General features: G+C 40.7%; 3 protein-coding genes across 5 annotated transcripts in view; 2 read left to right on the top strand and 1 right to left on the bottom strand.

Annotated features, from left to right (window-relative positions):
* Window positions 1-255: 255 nt before the first annotated feature.
* Window positions 256-1,667, top strand: wfdc2 (WAP four-disulfide core domain 2). Its single transcript, XM_069689071.1, has 3 exons — window positions 256-409; window positions 888-1,025; window positions 1,114-1,667. The coding sequence occupies exons 1-3, from the start codon at window positions 304-306 to the stop codon at window positions 1,245-1,247; spliced, it is 378 nt and encodes a 125-aa protein (XP_069545172.1). The 5' UTR covers window positions 256-303; the 3' UTR covers window positions 1,248-1,667.
* A 601-nt stretch (window positions 1,668-2,268) lies between these two features.
* pigt (phosphatidylinositol glycan anchor biosynthesis, class T) lies at window positions 2,269-11,746 on the bottom strand. Its single transcript, XM_069689070.1, has 11 exons — window positions 11,323-11,746; window positions 9,992-10,169; window positions 9,324-9,451; window positions 8,213-8,313; window positions 7,879-8,053; window positions 7,669-7,766; window positions 7,275-7,431; window positions 6,689-6,889; window positions 4,088-4,253; window positions 3,834-3,917; window positions 2,269-3,720 (listed from the first exon to the last, which is right to left on the bottom strand). Exons 1-11 carry the CDS (start codon window positions 11,711-11,713, stop codon window positions 3,471-3,473), a joined length of 1,929 nt encoding a protein of 642 aa, XP_069545171.1. The 5' UTR covers window positions 11,714-11,746; the 3' UTR covers window positions 2,269-3,470.
* Window positions 11,747-12,693: 947 nt separating this feature from the next.
* Window positions 12,694-19,049, top strand: part of phactr3a (phosphatase and actin regulator 3a) — a 37,929-nt gene continuing 31,573 nt past the window's right edge. For all 3 annotated transcript variants that reach the window (XM_069689062.1, XM_069689061.1, XM_069689060.1), the window contains exon 1: window positions 12,694-12,982. In XM_069689062.1, coding sequence (XP_069545163.1) covers window positions 12,880-12,982 — 103 coding nt within the window. In that variant the 5' untranslated portion in view covers window positions 12,694-12,879. The remainder of the gene's footprint in view (window positions 12,983-19,049) is intronic.

Here is a 19,049-nt window from a genome sequence, read left to right as displayed (position 1 = left end):
AGTAAATACATCACTATTTGGGCTATACAACTGCAACACCCTGTAATTTTAAAATAATTTAATTTTTTTTTAAAAAAAAGGTCCTCCACCTTCCAGTCAAAAATAAACTCAATTAAAGCCGCTGTTGGGGAAAAAAAAAAAAAAAAAAAAAAAAAGCGTGTCTACTATCACTTCTTATGTCAGGGAGCGTAACTTGACAGGTACAAGGACCCAGCATCCTCTGACTGGGCTCATCAGCCTACACTGTGTGTCCTGGGATATTTTGTCCAAACAGGAACACATTCTTGTGTGCAAGAGGTTAACATGGAGAAACACTGGTCCACGGTTTGTGCATTGCTTTTAGCATTCGGTACATTTGTGCACTTTGACACGGTTTTCGCTGCAGAAGTTAAAAGTGGCAATTTAACAGGTAAGTTTGATTTGACACAAATGTTTACAGCTGAATACTGCTTGTTGGTCTGTTTCATTAAACAACCAAGTCGGCAGTTGTCTTGCTGTTACCACAGGTGATGTTTATCTTTATCTTTTTCTGCTTTGCTGCCTCTTTCTCTCAGTGACTCTTCTAAAAAACCAGGCCGCTGCCTACTTCGCCTTAATGTTGTCCCATTACATTCGTGTGTGTGAAGAAGACTGTCCTGCAGAGGACGAATGATATGTCTTTGACTGTGGAGCTGTCTGTGTCCCTCCTACTTTCAGCGGGATCCACATTCAACTTTTTAAGTGGGCAGCTGTTAAATCTTCCCAGTGAATGAACTGAGGTGGAAAACAGGCCTGGACAGTCTATTAAAGGACAAAACAAGTCTCTTCCAGTCTAAAGCCATTTTTTTCCCCCTCCAGTCTCTCTGTTTAAGAACTCTTTGGACATATTGATGTCTTTGTCCCTGCAGCAAAGCCAGGAGTGTGTCCCGGCAGGCGCTGGGGTGCAGGGCTGTGTGCCGAGTTTTGCACTCATGACAGCGACTGCCCCAATGAAGAGAAGTGCTGCCACAATGGCTGCGGACATCAGTGCATGGCCCCATACACAGGTGAGATGCAAACAAAGTGCCAAATATGCTGCCTGTGGTTGTTTAGAGTGTTTTTTAACCCCGTGTGTTTTGGTGTTTGGTGTGTCAGTGAAGCCAGGCCGCTGCGCTCTGCCCCAGGCCACCCGCATGTGTGCCGAGTACTGTTATCATGATGGTGAATGTCCAGGAGAGCAAAAGTGCTGCAGGACAACATGTGGCCACGCCTGCAGTGAGCCCTGCTGATTGGACAACTGAACTCCCTTATACATTGCAGTGTGCACCTCTTTGGTTACTTTACCACAAATGTACGGAGTAAAATATTTCATTTATCACATTGTATTCCTGCTTTACTGTAAGCTTGATTGTTTAGGTAGACAGTATTTTCCCTTCTTTAATATAATTACGCCTTTTTGTGTTTTGAGGAGAGTTGTTAACTTTTGCTTGGTGAGCCAATCTGACAAAGCTTTCCTAGAAAGAAAATGTGCTCTATGTTTGTCTTTAAATTTACATTTTAAGTGATGTTACTTTGATGCTAAAAAACATGGTAGTCAATTAACAGGATTTCTGTATGAGTAGCATTTTGAGTCCTTTTGCAGTTTGAGACTATGGAGCCTTCAGTGTTTCATTTTATTTTATTTCAATAAACATATTCCATATCCAGTACTTAGAAACCTGTTATATATGTTTCACCTTGTTGGTTATAGGTCTTGAGTTTCACAGGCTTTGTTTTTACTGCCGTTTAAGGCGAGAGCTTGGCTGGAAAAATAAATTATGAAATGTGCCAAAAATGGAAAGTGCTTACTGGTAGAAAACTTGACTATTTAAAGAGGTGACCAAGACTTTCGGGTGCTTTGGGGTTTCAGCAACGTTGCACCACAAAGTTTTTACGTAAACAGCCAAATTTCTTCATGTAATTGTAATTGAGCATTGTGACAAAACACTTCCAGCGGTCTGGTCTCTGTGTGCACCTATTTGTCTGGACACAACAGATAATTTGTAGCTGATCAGATATGAACATCATTTATGAGGAATGCTGCTTCCCCCCCTTTGTTTTTGTTCCACGCTGCTGGCAAACATGCAGGGGTGAAACTGGATGACCAGCCGAATACAGAGACCTCTGTGTTTGTTCTCTCTGGGTCTGCCAGAAGTGAGGCCAAGTTTGTTTACACAAAAATGTGGGCACTCGGTGGGAAGTAATAAAACTCCAGCTCTGATGTAATTTAGAACAGGCGACTTACTTTCACTGCTGGTAATTTGAATAAAAGCCTTTTTACAGTTTATTGAAAAGGCAATAATATTTCAGTTACATCAGACACACTGTAGAGATTCAAACATTCATACTTTGCTCACTTTCTTTACAGGAAGTGAGAGAGAATGAACTTTTAGACAGATAAGCATATCAGAGGATGGTGTGTTAAAAAAAACAAATGCATGGTAGTATTTCACCGTTTGGTGTCTTACATAATGATAAGGATTTAACCTTGCTGTAAGACACACTCAAAGTGTGACATCAAACTGGTGAATGAATGAGTTAATAATTCAACAAGCCAAAGGCAATTAATTAGAGACATTCAGACTGTAGCATTCAACAATCAAGCATGCAGCCCAAAAAAAAATCAGTGCAAAACAAATGTTTGGTAAGAGGGCTGAACCCTTTTTTCTATAATAAAATGATCCAAACAGACAACGTGTTTACAGAATAATACGTCCAATACAGAAATAGTTTTTTAGGTTTTTGTCACTTTTCATTATTTTTGTGGGCATTTGTTCTTTTTGCATATCTTAAAATGAGTATAAAATTATAAAATTCACTATCAAATAAACATGAAGTATTTCTGAATGAATTATGTTTGAATTTATGGTTGGCCATTGGATCTATCTAACCTAGCAGGTTTGATAATTAAAAAAAAAAAAAAAGTGACTTTCTAAGAAACTTAGTTGTTATCTTTTGGGAAATGGCAAAAAAAAACAAGGTCAGAAAAACTTTTGTCTTTTTTGCCACAGGAGCTCAGAGGCTTTATAGTGCAATGTGAGATCAAATCTGTCTCACAGTTTTAAACAGGAAAAAGGTAACAGTGCCTCAGTAAGAGAGAGGCTGTGTTGGATGTAATGGAGTTATGGGTTCAAACATCCATAAAACAAAGATACTGATGCAGTTCCTACTGCAGCGCTTTGGTTCCTCCTGCTTGTCAAACAGCAGCAAAGCTCTTACTTTTCATCCAGACAGACAAATGTCGACTTTTTTGTGTCCTCAACCGGGAGGAAAATGATCCTGAATATATTAATGTTCAACAAAATCATTTTGTCCTCTTCCATTTGAAAACAAAACCTTCAAGTTAACAGTTGTTTAAACATTCATACCAGTGCTCGACTCAGTTCTTCCCTGAATATTACACGTTTTCCGGTGGTTTCACCAACAGGAAAAGGTCCTTTCTAAAAGAGGTCAGTTGTTATTCTTGTCCAGCCTCAGAGAGGCGGCACGCCCCTCATTTTACGGATGACGTTGGCTATCCGCTTGGCCAGCCCCGGGTTGGGCTCTTCTATCTGGAAGCTCCGGGTCAACAGGTTGTACAGGGAGCCATAGCCCACAGCCACAACAGTGCAGGTCAGGCAGATGACATTATAAGGCATGCTGAAGTCTGGAGTGGGCAAGTTTACTAGAAGAGGCTCAGTGTAGACGCGGACGAAGTAGCTGGACTCTTCTTTACAGGGAAAACTGTCAGGAGATAGAATATGTGATCATTTTTTCGTTTCTAGAAAGCTGTGTTTCACTGCAGGAACCAAACCGCACATTAATAAAAGGCACCAAAATACATTTTCCATACTTACAAGCTGCTGAAAAGGGGTCGTTCCTGAGTGCTGTTTGTATCCATGGCGACAGTGCTCGGTACAAGAGAGCTGATCACTGAAGACCTAAATGTTGAACAATCAAGCCGGAAAGAAATTTAAAAACAATTGATGCATAGAAAAACAAAAAAAAACACAAAACGGAACCATCTACAACTACAAATTAAAAATGACGTGGGCAACATTGTGTTTGCATCTTTCTTCAGAAATGTCTGGAGACAATCCTTCGTGCATACCCGACATAGAAGCCGTGGTTGGGATCAGGCGTGTATTCAGTCCATTTGAGCAGAGCCCGCTCAAACTGCACTGTAACCTCAGTCACAGAGTTGGGAGGAAGCTGGATGAGCATCTCCAGCAGATGAGGCCTCACACGGTCCTTCGATGGCTGGTAGTGGATGTAACCTGGCAGAGGAGAAACATGATACACCATTTTAATGTTTACACACAGACCATTGATTTATATACTGATATAATCAAACAATATTTCATACAAAAATAGCACTTAAAAAAAACAGCAGCTAGACAGAAAGGTACACAAAAGATATGTCTTCCAGCCTGTCTAATAGAAAATGTGACTCCTGTTCTCCCCCTTGTGGTGAAAAGAAGCATGACATGAAAATGATTCCTGTTGGGAAAGTGAGGAGGTAAAGTGTGAGGAGGTAAAGTGTCTCATACTGGTGTGCCTAAGTGGGAGGTAAACTAACTTTACCTATCTGTGTGAGGTGAACCTTACCTTTACATTTCTACAGTATGTAATGGCATAAAGAATTAAAACAGTAATAAATCAGCACAATCTCAGCAGTGTACGCAGGGGTACATTAAATTCAAAATGGATTTTCTTGTCTAAAAAGGCAGTTAAAATTAAAAAGAATTTTTAAAAACACAACCAGTTAAAAAAAAAAAAAACAAAAAAAACCATCACAATATGATTATTTACCATGAAATTGTTGACCTTTGCAGTTGCTAAAATCTTGGTCAGAAACAGCCATGCATCTGTTTCTGTTTCAGCATAACACACCAACTTGTTACGTGATATTTGAAACAACTTTTTCTCCTGATGATAGTTTTAATTATGGGTGCAGAGTGGGGCTAGGCGATAGGATCCTTGAAGATTATAAATATTGTTCAGGGTATTTCTGCGATTAGGATATCATTGACAATATGACAAAATACTGAAAAATATTTTGCCATTAATTTTAAGAATGTACAGTTACAGTTTTAATATTTAAAGGCTAATATAAAATGTTGTCTTCAAATATTCAGTAAAACCATATTACAGTGGTTTGTTGGACATCTGATCAACTTGAACCAAACCACTTCCACACTAGTAAAGTCGCTCCCCTTTTTGGAACTAACTTCCCCACGGTGGAGCAGCATGCTTGTGGTGCTGTATGTAAATTATACATGTAACGTATAGCATGTTGTTACGCAGCCGGTACAACAGTATAGTACCATTTTAAGTTTTTCTTGTCATATTACAAATAATATCAAATATTATGGTGAACGACACAACACGGCACACCTTTCGCAGGATGTGACAATTTTACTGTTCACATACAGTACAGAGCAGGTAGGAAAGTAAATGTAAAGTAATTAACCCAGTGACTGGGGTACGTGCACCACTGGTGGTACGCAAGACCCGTAATGAAAGCAGTGGTGTAAGTATACATGATCTGCAGGTACACGCTATACGCCATATACCTCTCAGGCCAAATACAAAATAAAGCCTGAGAGTCCCTCCGTTTTGAAAAAAAACCAAACCAGTTATAAATACCAAATAGATATTTTTTTCTGAACACAGGACAGCGTTTGAACTTCAGGCTTTTTGATATTTCAGCACCAATATTAGTCCATCAACATCACTGAAAGCAAAAAACCTCCCAGTTTGTGTGCCTTTAGTCGACGGAGGTATGACACACAGATCTCTCCAAAAAACACAAAAGACCTTTCGTGTACGTTGAGTTCTGCCTCATTCACGTTGCTCAACAATTTCCCATTTATTACAAACTGAAATGTAACAGGTTCAGTTATGAGACTCAGCGTTAATGAATATATTCTCCGTTTTGACAAAAAATTATCAGAAGGTGAAGTTTAGTTTGTTGTTACCAGCTGTTTTTAGGAGTTTATTGGAAACCTGGAGCTTCATACAGAAGCAGGATCGAAATGAGCGTCTCCATAGCGACAGAGTTGCATATGACACAATAACGGTAACTTCATTAGTCACATATAAATTATAAATGATCTCCGACACAGAGACCAGCTCTATCAGGATGTCATGGTAAATGACAATGTGTAGCCGACTTTTCTCCCCTTCAGACAGGTGAGCTGTCACAGAGTCACAGTTTATAAGCTGCAGTTAAATTATTGTTCCACAGCGAATGTCCTCAAGTTGAGGTAGAGATCATTTCAGTGTTAGTAAAAGTCTGATTTTTTTTCCCCCCATATAGTGTTTTATGACAAAGTCTTTTCTGTTTCGCAGTCTCATTTTTGCAGTATGAGACATTATTGTGCGTATATAAGCATTCCCAAATACAACATCAGCCTATTATTGTGTCACAGGACTTTGGGGTGAACTTTTTTCCCCTCAAGTACACCGCAGCATCTCCTTTGCTGGACTTTTTAAAGGTTAAGTTCACCCAAAATGATTCTACTATTAAATACTGTTAAAAACTAGTATTAACAACCTCATATGTATCCAGCCAGTCTGATTATTAAATGTATTCACTGATTTAGGTAAAAGGCCTTAAAAGTCTGGGAACATCTGAGCAAACCAAAAATAATTCATACATGAGTGTTGAAAATGTGTCTCATTTCCCCAATACTCTTTGCATACTCACTGGGCTTGTTGTCCTTTCCCTTGCTGGTGACGGTGAGTGTGTGGATGTAGAGACGGAGATACCAGGGCACCGAGTCCAGCAGCAGCACAGGGAAAGACCGGTAGGGGTGGTTGTTGTACATCAGCGTGTGGATCTCTCCCGTCTGCAGCCCGTATCCAGCCACGTAACGCTCGGCATGGAGCAACGGGCGAAGCATGTGACCTGCAGGCAGGAAGTGAGAAACAGGCCTTAATGGTTAACCACGTCAGGAACACTGCAGAAAACACTAATGACAATGAAACATGAAGCTAATAGTTACACTTAAAAATAAAAATAGTGGCGCTGTAGAATAGGACCACAGTCTGAAACAGTCTCTTTGTTGAAACATGTAATAATGAAGATGATTTATCGGTAAAAAGAAAAAGGCAAATTTACTGAACAATGTCGGGACGACCTTATTCTTATGACAGATAAACAGTAGCTACAAGTTAATCAAGGGAGAACAAATAAATGCAGCTGGCACTTTTTAGTTTTATCTTTCTTGTTGCACTATACAATGTCCAGCCTTTTGCATAAAGCTGTGTCACTCTCTTCTCCTCTCACTCACCCTCACTGGATTTCCAGCGGATCAGCAGGTTGAGAGAGCGCACAGAGCCAAAGGTGGTTTGTTGGGTCAGATCGTACACAGAGAAAGTCCGTCTGTCCCCGAGCACCACTGCCTGGCTCAGCAGGGGAGTGGCCGGACTGAGCTCAAACTGCTCCCCCTGCAAAATGACATCAGATTAGCAGATCTCCATCCATATACTTTATACTATCTACATATTCCACATACACATGTTACCACTTTGAAATTATGAGCTGCTACATCAGATTTAAATGATCTCCACCTAGAAATTGCTTTGACTACTTGGTAAAACTAATATTTTGGATTCTGATTTTTGAATTATGGGAAATAACTAATGATTTAGACTGGATGATGATATATTATCAGAAAATCCAACCTGGGGGTTGTCTGTGACGTCGATATAAATATTACTGGAGGAGGCCAGCGGACAAGCTTCTGTCAGGGTCCGAGAGAACATCTTAAACAAAGACCACTCTGAAGGAACAAACAGCCCGAATTAAAAAAAATTAAAAAAAAAAAGACAGCAGGGGGACACAATCTAAAGTCCAATGTGGGAGGAATGCAGGACGAATGTGCTTCTGCTCACCTCGTTTGCCCTGTCCAGAGGTGTGCAGGTCAAAAACTGCATTCAGCGTCTGTCTCAGCTCCCAGGATGTGGTTTTGCACTGCAAGTCCTGACACACAGGTCTGATGTGCACTGCCTGGGAATGAAAACTGCTGTGGAAGAGTTTCTCTGACTTCAGCAGGACAGCGAGACCCGCCTGCAAGGGCAACACGACCACAAAGAAAGAAACAAGAGGGAAAAACATGAGCTAGCTGCTGGAACACACAATAACAACACAGACGGCATTTACGTTTTGATATGTTTGTAGAAATACAAAGAGATACACACACGCACGCACGCACGGACGCACACTCACCTTAGATCCACATGGCAAGAGTTTCTTCCAGGGTGTCAAATTCTCAGTGCAAACAATTTCTCGTGGGAGGGTGGCATAGCGAAGGAAGCGATGGTCCGTCACTAAGTTCAACACATAAATCTAAAATCAGTCCACATGTCATATAGAGCATCCTGAATAAAAGGCTCAGGTGGCATCTACACTGCTGTGATTCTTGTGTGTATCTCATAGTAAACTGTCAGGTCAGACAACCCGACAAACACAAAATACGTGTTTTAAATGATAGTTTTAAGAATTGAAGCAAAACCTTTATCTCATATCAAGTGGTCCAGTGTGAAAAAGTATTTATCTCCTTAGTTACTACATCTATAAAAACGTTTGCAGCTGGACTAGACACACCCGGGCCTGATAACTACCAGCTCCGTTTGATCTAATCATCACTTAAATAGATCATTTTCAGAAGCACCAAGTTATCCAAGAAGGTTTTCACCATTAGCACGTAGGATCAGAGTAAGTCCACCTCCAAACGGCTCAAAAGGAATCAGGACAAATCAGTTATGCAGTGGCCTATTCAAAGTCCGGCCCTGAGCCACCTTAAGATGCTGTAGCAAGACCTGAAAAGTGAAGTTCATGCTCACTCCTCTCCTATGTGTCTGCACTAAAACAGTTCTGCAAAGAGAGGGCTGAAATTCTTGATCCCCCATTATTAGGAGAATTTGGTCGCATTAGATGCTGCAAAAGGTGGCAAAACAAGCAATTAAATTCCAGGGATCATTACTTTTTCACATTTTAAATTCAGATTTTCAATAACCTTTTTGGTCCAATAAATACAATCATCATTTAAAATTGGATTTTGTGTTTACTCCGGTTGCCTGTATCATTAGTGTCCTGTGGTGGTGCAAGATTAATAGAGCATCTCTGTGCCAGTCGATCACCAAAAGGAGTGTATGTTTTGATGGTACTGAAGATCATATCTTTCAGATTTATAAATGTTTTAGTAAAGGTTAATTCCGTGACACCACCCAAGCCAACTGGACAGTATCTATGACACCCCCATGCTCAAAAGCTTGAGGTAGCTAATCTCATCATAGCGTTTACAAAATGCAAACGGCCTGAAGAAGTCTCGCTGTACCGTTTCCTATCCCCAGTGGTTTGAAGGCAGCGCTGGGTTGAACAGTGTTGGTGGAGTCAATGAAGTTCAGTGAAGCACAGAAGATGCCAGACAAAACATTGGTCAGCTCCTTCCATGTAGCATCCACACTGAAAATGGAAGAAAAACAGGAAAATGTTTAAATGAATGTTTAAAAAAAAACACACACACACACACACACTATAAATGTCTATCTGTGAGCTTTCCTATTGGGATTTTCAGAAGTGTGCACGTTATTTGTGTACTGGATTAATAAGGAAACTAAAAATAAAGCTTTTACAACTTTTCATCTCCGAGTAATTAAATCAGAAATGTATCTTTATAAAACCCAACTGTAATTACAGCTCATCTTTATTCTTGTTATATATTCCTCACGAATATATCTATTTGTTTTATCTTCACTGTATGCTTTGGGTGCCCGCTGTTTATATTTATTATGAAGTTAATTTCTGCTGTATAAGATGCCATTAAATGCCTTTGTCTTTGTATAATGATGCAAAAATGGTGAGTGTAGAGGCTTTAATCTTTATGTGGGATTAACATGAAACCTGGATGTTCACCACTAATAGCACAACTAAAAAGATTAAAACTTATCCACAATATGCTGTGCATTTCTTTCACCTCAGCTGCCACCAGAGAGCTACACTCACTCTGTCACAGAGTCCTGGAACCAAACCCAGAGCTCGGCCCCAGGAGGGGACGGCAGGAAGGGCTGCCCCCACTGCATGGTCCTCCAGTAGCCCTGAGTGAAGGAGATGTGCAGCTCTCGCACCGAGAACTTGGAGATGACTTGGCCCAAAGACTTGGGAAACAACCGGTAGTGGGACACTGAGGAACGAAACGAAATACAGTTCAGAGTAAAGACAGGCAAGAATTGCTGTATTCAATTTAACAATAGAAAAACAAGGTATTTTGGAAATGTATGGGATGTTCATTGTGCCCATTTAGTATTGTTTCCGTTTACAAGTGCTCGACCAGTGGGAGGCTACAACAGTGACAAAAAAGCCAGAGTGAAAGACCCGTCTCATCACCTTCACGTTTCCAAAATGTCAATATTAGTTCAACCCTTAGTGACCGACAGTACGTCCCAACTCCCATCCCTTCTTCTCGGTTGAGGTGCTCAGTAAGTATTCATCACAGCGAGGTGCAGCGCACGTCAAACGAAACAGCACGACTCGAACTTTCCGGAGACGTCAGCTGCTCGTATGTGAGAAAAATAACTTTAAATTCACATCAAATTTATTCATAGCGCCGCGTCCATCCCCAACACCCTCCGCTCTGGTTTGAATTACTCGTGAACTCGTCATCGTGTATCTATGAAACACAAGAAAGAGGATAACCAGACCGCTGTAATGATGCTGACGTGTACTGAGGTCATCTCGCAATGAAAACACAAGTCACAAAGTCCAGATGTTAAACCGTACCGCATATCAAAACAACAGAACTTACCCTCTCTGGTGATATTAGTGATTCAGGTCTTAATCATTTATGAAAGTATTATCAGATAAGATGATGCTGTTCTGAAAACAACAACAGTAATAAACAGCATGTGTGACTGTACTTCATGATGACCAAGATAAACGTGATAAAAGTAAAAGCTCATGAAATTATCCTGAGCTTGGAGTTCATACGTCATCATTATCTTTGGGACTAATTTAAACTGAAATAGATATTGCGAAGGAAAAAAAAAAAAAGGTGTCTGCAAGTAAAAAAAAAAAAAAATTGACTGTCAGGAGGAAAAGTAAATATAAACAAAGTCCTGACAGAAAACAGAAAACTAAAGAAAAAAACCACGAAACGCTTCATCGTTTTAATTTGTCATCTTACTGGTGCATCAAGAAAACATTAAAAAAAAAAAAACACGAACACTTGTTGTTTTGTTTGTTTGTTTACCGTCATGAATGTACCACAACATTTTAGACCTTTTAACAGGAGCAGGATTCAAACCCGCGTGTTTCCTCGCCGCTAACAGACAGCTTGCCTTTGTTTCCTCTCATGAAGTCGGTCTCCCACAGGGTGCGGAACTGGAAGCTGGCGTAAACATCTCCTGAGTGCAGCGGTCTGATGACCAACTCCTCCCGGAAGTCATCTTTGGGCTGCGGTACCGGTGAGAGTCCCGCGGGTCGAGGGGCGGAGGCGCGCCGCTGGTCGGTCGGAGCATCAGCCGGAGTAGCTTCCCACCGACTTCTTTGCTCCACTGCGGGCTGATCAGCCGCTTGCGTCGCCGTGCCCGCGACCGTTTGCGGATTATCGACCACGATGGCGCGGGGAGCGTCGGTCGGAGTTGTTTCGTGAACGTCTGCGACAGTAAACACCGACAAACTCAAAAGAATAAACAACCGAACCGAGTAGCTGCACCTGTCGGCAGCCATTTCTCTCCCGAGGCGGCGTTCACTTCCGCGTTTTGTGCGTCATACGTTGAATTAGCCAATAGGCAGCGTCCAAATGTAGTCCAGCGGCACTGACGTTAAACTGCTTTGTTTTAAGCAAAATATTTTCTTTTTTTTTTTTTTTTTTTTTTTACTCATAAATGCCAATTTAGAAGGAATTTCTACTTAATTTAAGCAAAGACTGCAAAAATAATGATATTCTATTACATATTAAAGGTCGAAGCAGCATATTTTTTAATGATGTTAGATGCACTGCATGGATTCTGGATGTGAGGTTTTTACATAGGCTATATTGTTTTTGTGTGTGATAATGTTGTAGCTATATTAATTGAAAATAAAAAATATCAACAAATAAGTGCATTCGTCGTAAATACGGGCATTAATTTTAAATAGCTTATAATGTGCATTATACAAACCTGAAGCATATTTTTTAATCCATAACATCTCTTTTCCATATATTCTTATCTTAATATAATTTATAATTTATATAATATAAATGGACACACACACACACACACACACACACACACACACACACACACACACACACACACACACACACACACATATATATATATATATATATATATATATATATATGAATATATATAGAACAGTATAGTATAGTATAGTATAGTATAGTATAGTATAGTATAGTATAGTATAGTATAGTATAATAACTATAGTAAAGCGTATCGACCCTGAATAAATGGTGCGACGGGAACGAAAGGATTTGTGTTACTGGTGCGTTTCCCAAAGACATAAAACATATAAATATTTCAAGAAGTTTCCTATATGTAGGGTATTTATTCATATGTGCAGCATGTTAGTTGGTGTGCTGAATATTTGGTCGTGTTGTTGGACAGGGATGGGCATCATCAACCCGTTGGCATCATCGAGGGCATATCACCCCTCCCACATCCACACATCATCTCGAGCCCAGACACACACTCACACTCACTCTCACACACACACACACACACACACACACACGTAATTTCAGCTCAGCCATGGCTCCCTGGTAGATGCTCAAAGCGGCTGTTGTCAGAGCGAATTAAATCTACACTCGCTCGCTGCTTTCCTCCTGACCTTGCCTGCCTCGGGTTGGGGTTTTAATATTTTATTCAGGATTCCTGTGCTGTCTCCCCATGGCTACATCGGATGGACTAGACGGCTGTCTGCAACGAGGCAGATCTCAAAGTGACCCGAACATACTCACCGAACCGGGCATCGATTTGGCTCACGGCACAGGTAAGACAGACGCGTCATTGTCTCTGTATTTTATTTGCTATAAGTGTGTGTTTATGATGGCGCTTCTTTTGCGATGCAAAGATCCCTGCTTGCCCAGTGGGACGTCTGAACACCGAGGGATAATTAGCGCATATGCTTCCAACATTGGATGGAGACTATTGACTGTAACACTGAATCGCGGGGTTGCAAATTGAAAATTAATGTGCCATATCAGCGTCTATGAATAGCTGCATTCCCCCACCAGATTTGCGCCTCGTGAAGACACATGTAGCCCTTTGGGTTGACGTGGAGGCAATAATCCGCGTGTAGGCCGTTTAATATGATATCACCGTGTGTAACTTTTACTGTGTCTTTTGCCTTCAACGCATTCATTTAGCATCGCAAATTCCGCATGCATGTGTGGTCCCGGCTAAAAGCATTTGTTGTCACCGTTAGCAGCTGTTATTAGGGAGACACATGGGTTTTTAGCTTGACGTTTTGTGATGCGCTGCGTTTTAAAAAGGCACATGCACATCTTATCGTATAAGCCTATAGAGCTCTGTGCCTGCCGTATTGACAGCACTGACAACTCTCCCCCCCCCCCCCTACTGAACCGATCACTGTTGAGATCAATGACCACCCGTCCACGTGATGCAGGCTATAGGTGGAAATACCTTCAGTTCAGCACAGTTCCTTGTACTCACAAGGACTTGATTCAGACAGTTCACGGATCCTGCAGGTGTGCTTTCCAACATGGAGCCCTCGTTTGTAGCTCCGTGGTCTGCTCGTCATCTCTGTGCATATGAAATGGGCTAATGAATTGATCTTTCATTAATAACAGAACACCAGGGAGCAGTCGTTTTCTGCACTTCTCTGATGAGCTTCCTGCAGATAACGTGGGTCTTGCTGTGTTAGCTGTGAGCTTCTCACTCCTGAATTATGACTTCAGTGAAAGTGTGCTTGGATTTTTACGTAAGTGGGGCTATTTATGGTCATATTGTGTGGGCTTGGAAAGAGTCATTGCTTACTCCCACACATGGCGAGTTTTACGCACATGAAGAATGCTCGAGTGAATGATTCAGAAAACTGTCGTTCACCTTTCAACTCTTCTCTAATGAGACTTTTCTCATCTCTGAAATATCACCTGTCTGCACTCTGCAACTGGCCATGGCACATTTTAAATGGACCCATGCTGAACTCGGCCCTCCCCAGGATGATTTAATTCGCACATAGGTGGATGTGATGTTGTCACACTGGGTCTTTGACACACCTGAATAAACAACACAGCAGTTTTGCAGATCAGCCATGCTGGTGATGAGAGCTAAAGCTGCTAGGGAGCACCGAACATCAGCCTCTAACACTGTAATACCCACAATACATTACTGTACAAGACGTGAGCATACTATACAAATGAAAGACGGAGTAAATACTAGCGTCACTCCGAGGACAATGTCAGCGTCTGGTGACCCAAAGTACACAACATCACCCACCCCCTCTTCCTCTGTGTGGATCATCACTGCTCTAACGTCTGGGGCACCAGTCTTTGCCAAAGGATTACTTTGGCAAAGATGGCCTTTTTTCTCCCAATACAGTGGCCCTTGCAGCTGCAGAGGCTGACTGTGTATTCAGCCTCTTACTCAACACTGGGGAGTAGAGTCAATAGAGACAACAGTTACTGCCGACCATCTCGGAGAATTAGAGCAATGTTTTCTCTTGAATGAGGGTGCCATAATCGTACAACAGGAGCTGCAGAGTCTCAGAGAAGGACAAGTCAATGTTGGTCTCAGTCCAAGTGTCCAGTAATCCAAACCTACTTTTTATTAAGCGTGAGGAATAACACGTGTTTCAGTTTGACTCTGATGATATTTACTCTTATTCTGGAATTGAGGCATCCTCCTTGATTTGCAGATGTACAACTATATTTCAGAGTTGTTTGGAACATAAGTTTGGTAACAGGAGCGGTAATATAAAAACTTGTTTAGTCAGTTCATTTAGACAATGGCCCCTTAGATTCCCCTGCTAATAAAATGTCACTTTCACTCAAAGTTCCACTTTGTCATTGCAGAGTGTCGGCCAAGGTAATGGTGTGGAGAGGACACCTTGATGCTTTGCGGACAGAGAGCTTGTCCAGGCAGGCCTGTGGCTTCATTCCATAAAGTAATTTCTCTGTCCTACAGAAAGATGCACACAGCGAGAAGAGCACTGGTGATGAGCACTAGAAGTTTGGAAAGCGTTGGATTAGATACATTTCAGGACAAGTACACAGGGAATATCCACTCTATTTCAGTATACATATAAATGGTATAAATATATCAAATATGGTGCAGATACGGCTGTAATGTAAAACTATTTCCATCTGTTTTCTGGTTAAATTATTCATAATTTAGAATAGAATGTCAAAAAATGTAAAAAAAAAAAGAAAGAAAATGCCCAAAAGCCAAAGTGGATGTCTTTAGCTTTCCTGCTTGATTTGACCAATAGTCAAAAACCCAAAAATATTCCGTTTCAAAAGTAATAAAACACATAAAAACAGCCTACATCCTCCTTGAGATGTGAGAACTAGCAAATGTTTGGCTCTGTAAATAAAAAGATAAGAGAAATAAATGATTAAAGTTGTTGTAAATACATTTTCTGTTGACCAACTATTTCATTAATTTAATTCATAAGCTCTAGATGCAACTGATCAGCTACTCCTTTGATGAAAACTCATGCATGACACACACAAAAAAAATACGATAACAATTCATCAAGAAAATCACATTTCACCTGCCGCCCGACTTGTCCTCCCTCTTGTAGTCAAAGAGCTGTCATTTTGTTTGAAACTACTCCGGCATGGTGGATCTTTACTCTCATGTCGATTTAAGCCCACAAACAGTTGGACTCACTTTGCCCAGTTACAGGACAGTGTTGAACCACGGGCGCCCGCTGATCTGTTTTTTTTTTTTTAAGGGCTCATCCTCCTCCCCTGCTCTCACTGATACCAGATAATCCTCTCACATCTGACATCAGAAGAATCTCTGAGGACTGCAGGTATAAGTGGAGCCCCCATAATGAACAAGGAGGTTTATCAAACCTTGTGAAAGCTGATATTGGGATGTGATGATGACTCACCCCAAACCAGAGCAATGTCTTGAGCATAATTCCTCTCTATACTTAGGCCTTGATGGGTAAATATGGTAAATTCTGAGTCAGCTCTTCTTATATAATGTGCTCCCCATTCAACAAGGATTTGTTGTACGTAATAATGTACACAAAATGGTATTACTGCCACAGGAATTTCTTATGTAACAATGATTTAAAGCCCAGTTTTGGATTTGAAATGATTTGCTGTAGGATAAAACAAAAACAAATGTCATTCATACGTACTGAATGAACCAACGCAACTTTAAAAGACTTTCTTGTCTGGTAAATCTTGCTTCTGTCAACACCCAGTCTCTGCTCTGCCTACCAAAACACAGAGAATCTGAATTATGAAACCATGTCAGCCTTTTCAGGTGAAAAGGAAGGTTAAAGGTGAACAACATAGAGTAGTTAGAGGTTTGACTGCAGACCTCAGCTGAAGGAGAGCAGCTGAACAAGTGAGAAACATTTTCACAAGAAGAATCTTAACACCAACCTGGTGATGACAGGTAGCGAATTTAAGGAATCTTTTTTGTCCATCTTGTAGTGAGGCAGTCAAATACTCAAGAGTGTAGAAGAGGGAGATAAAGAAAAGTTGGAAGCAAAGTATTTGCTGTGGACGTTCACTGCTGTTGTGATATAAATAGATGCATCACATTACTTAGCCATCCGTCCAATTCATCCATCCATCCGTCTTTATGCTAAGCTAAAGATTAAAAACAGGGGTGAACAGCCTGCCAGTTTGAAGGAATTAAAATTCATCAACATCCACCTCTTAGCATCTCTAAAGCTCATTTATCAACTCATTGCATCTCATTTATTGTGTAAATTGGACAAATTGCAGTGGTTTATATGCTGAGCTTCTTGGTTTTCCTCATGTTTCCAGTCTTTGTGCTGACCAAAATTAACCAGTTGCTGGAGGTAACTTTTTATTTATGCAGACTTGACGATGGTAACAATGTTCTCCTCTAACATGAGACCAACAAAGGAATTAAATGTGTTTTTCAAAATGTTTAAAAATACAACATTTTATTAAACAAAACAGGCGTTCATTGTGGTTTGATGCCATTAAGGCACCTTAATTCTGTCTGTCTGCCAGTCAATCACTTTCTCTGAATGACTGTTAACTTCTTCAGCAGGCTAGAGAAAGGATGTGAGTTTGCTGTGTTCAGCAACTCCGAAGGAGCAGCAGTGACCGAGAAGTGAGACTTTTTTAAGTCTAAAAAAGTTGAAATAAGTGAGAAACCAGAAAATAATGCCTCTATTACAGGTCCACTCTGTTTAGCCAGTTATTACTATTACTAACTACTACACTTTCCATTAACTGTTTCATTACCATGGGAAGTGTTATGGGGACAATTTTGAATCAAACAAAATGCATTAAAACCTACATTGCCACCGACTCTGGAAAATTGTGATAGGCATTGACCTATTTTCCAGGAAACTAAGCTGCAGATGAACTAATAATGAACATAGTGGATTAGTGTAACCCCAATTCACACATTGAACTTTGTGGCTTCCTGTTTGTCCTTATAAGTCCCCATGTGATGCAACCTTTGCAGGTGAGCATTTGTATACTTGGGTTCTCTGATTTAGCGTTGTTCTTTGAGGAGAATACATGAAGCTGCGTGTACACTTATGGATGACAGACAAGAACAAACTCACAGTATCTGGATAGACAGTAGAAACATGCTGTAGAAGTTTTGGTCTCCAGAAAAAACACCTGCACCTCCATCAAGCCCAGCCTAATTAAGTCCTCACTTCCTGTTTTCAGTGGTGGAGCTGTAATTCAAGTTAGAGTCACGACTCATTCATCACGGTCAGCCTTAAGGGACTGTGAGTCAGTCAAGGCCACCTGTTAGTAGTAACCACTGGAGAGCTATTCATTCAGGTCCACACGGAGGCCAAGAAGAAATACTCAGCCATCTCGAGAGGAGCTTCCTGGTTGCCTAACGAAATATCTGCCATATTCATAGAAAAATACATTGAGCACAACAAAAATAAATACATCAGGTTGTTACCTGAGAAAGCATGAACATATCCCTCAAAATTTAAACAATAAAGTATTCTGACAAGTCTTGATTATCAAAATTAATGGATCATGTCCATCGTTAATGAGATGAACTGCTCGCTCTGCTACTGGCACTTGTGTGAACATAAGCATAACTGATTTTTTACATAAACCGTAAATGACCTTGGAACAAGTTAGTTAAAAGCAACTGCAAGCTCTCAAAGACGAGTGAAGTGAGCTCAGAGAAAAGGTCAAGCATCATTTGTTTGCCTAAAGATGGCCATTCTATAAAAAGACTTCCATCCTCCACAGTTTTACTGTCAAAGTGATTAACAATGGAAAACACTGCACAAGCACACCCAGAAAGACCTGCAGTAGATTGGAAATCAAGACAATGTGAGAGAAACAGAAACAGAGATTGCTCTAGAAATCAAAAAGCGTTACCAGATCTCAGCTCGTTGGCCATCATGGGTACAGACGGAGAGTAACATAGAGGAAACCATCATGAGCTCAAAGAATAAGTCAGCCAGAATACAATTTTTAAAAGAACATGCACAGAGAGACAGCAGCTTTTTAATACGTGTTACTTTCGGATGAATCTTAATTCAACCTACATAAATCTGATGGCGAAAAGGTTGTGTGGATAAAGCCAAGGGAAATATTCCAAGCATACTGCATTGAGGGTACAGTAAAGATTGGAAGTGGGCACGTCAAAGTCTCGACGACTTTTGTTTCAGTGGTAAAGCACAACATCCACCTGTTGAAAGACTATTTTGCCCGGGAGAAATTTAAAGTCTTGGATAGCCCTCCCACAGCTCTGGCCTAAATCCCATACGTTCCAATGGTATGTAATGGAGAAAAAAATGTGAGCTTGTCTAGGTGGGAATGAACTGAAAGCTTTGCTGCTGAAACATGGAGGCAGGAAAACTATTTCACTCCTAGACGTTGTAAAACAGT

This window comes from Brachyistius frenatus, unplaced genomic scaffold (assembly GCF_029030835.1).
Source record: "Brachyistius frenatus isolate BFR_SWC_R1_liver_20210118 unplaced genomic scaffold, ASM2903083v1 Contig_6, whole genome shotgun sequence".
NCBI classification, from domain to species: Eukaryota; Metazoa; Chordata; class Actinopteri; family Embiotocidae; genus Brachyistius; species Brachyistius frenatus.
The sequence above is the reverse complement of the archived record's forward strand: the minus strand, read 5'-3'. Positions and strand labels throughout refer to the sequence as shown.

Bases quoted from the DNA above. Each gene is read 5' to 3' on its own strand.
- wfdc2 (XM_069689071.1), top strand. From the start codon at position 304: ATGGAGAAACACTGGTCCACGGTTTGTGCATTGCTTTTAGCATTCGGT. The intron at 410-887 runs GTAAGTTTGATT...TTGTCCCTGCAG, and splicing joins TAAAAGTGGCAATTTAACAG to CAAAGCCAGGAGTGTGTCCC. The intron at 1,026-1,113 runs GTGAGATGCAAA...TTGGTGTGTCAG, and splicing joins GTGCATGGCCCCATACACAG to TGAAGCCAGGCCGCTGCGCT.
- pigt (XM_069689070.1), bottom strand. From the start codon at position 11,713: ATGGCTGCCGACAGGTGCAGCTACTCGGTTCGGTTGTTTATTCTTTTG. The intron at 6,890-7,274 runs GTGAGTGAGAGG...TCCTGCCTGCAG, and splicing joins CCGCTGGAAATCCAGTGAGG to GTCACATGCTTCGCCCGTTG. The intron at 3,918-4,087 runs GTATGCACGAAG...TTCAACATTTAG, and splicing joins AACCACGGCTTCTATGTCGG to GTCTTCAGTGATCAGCTCTC.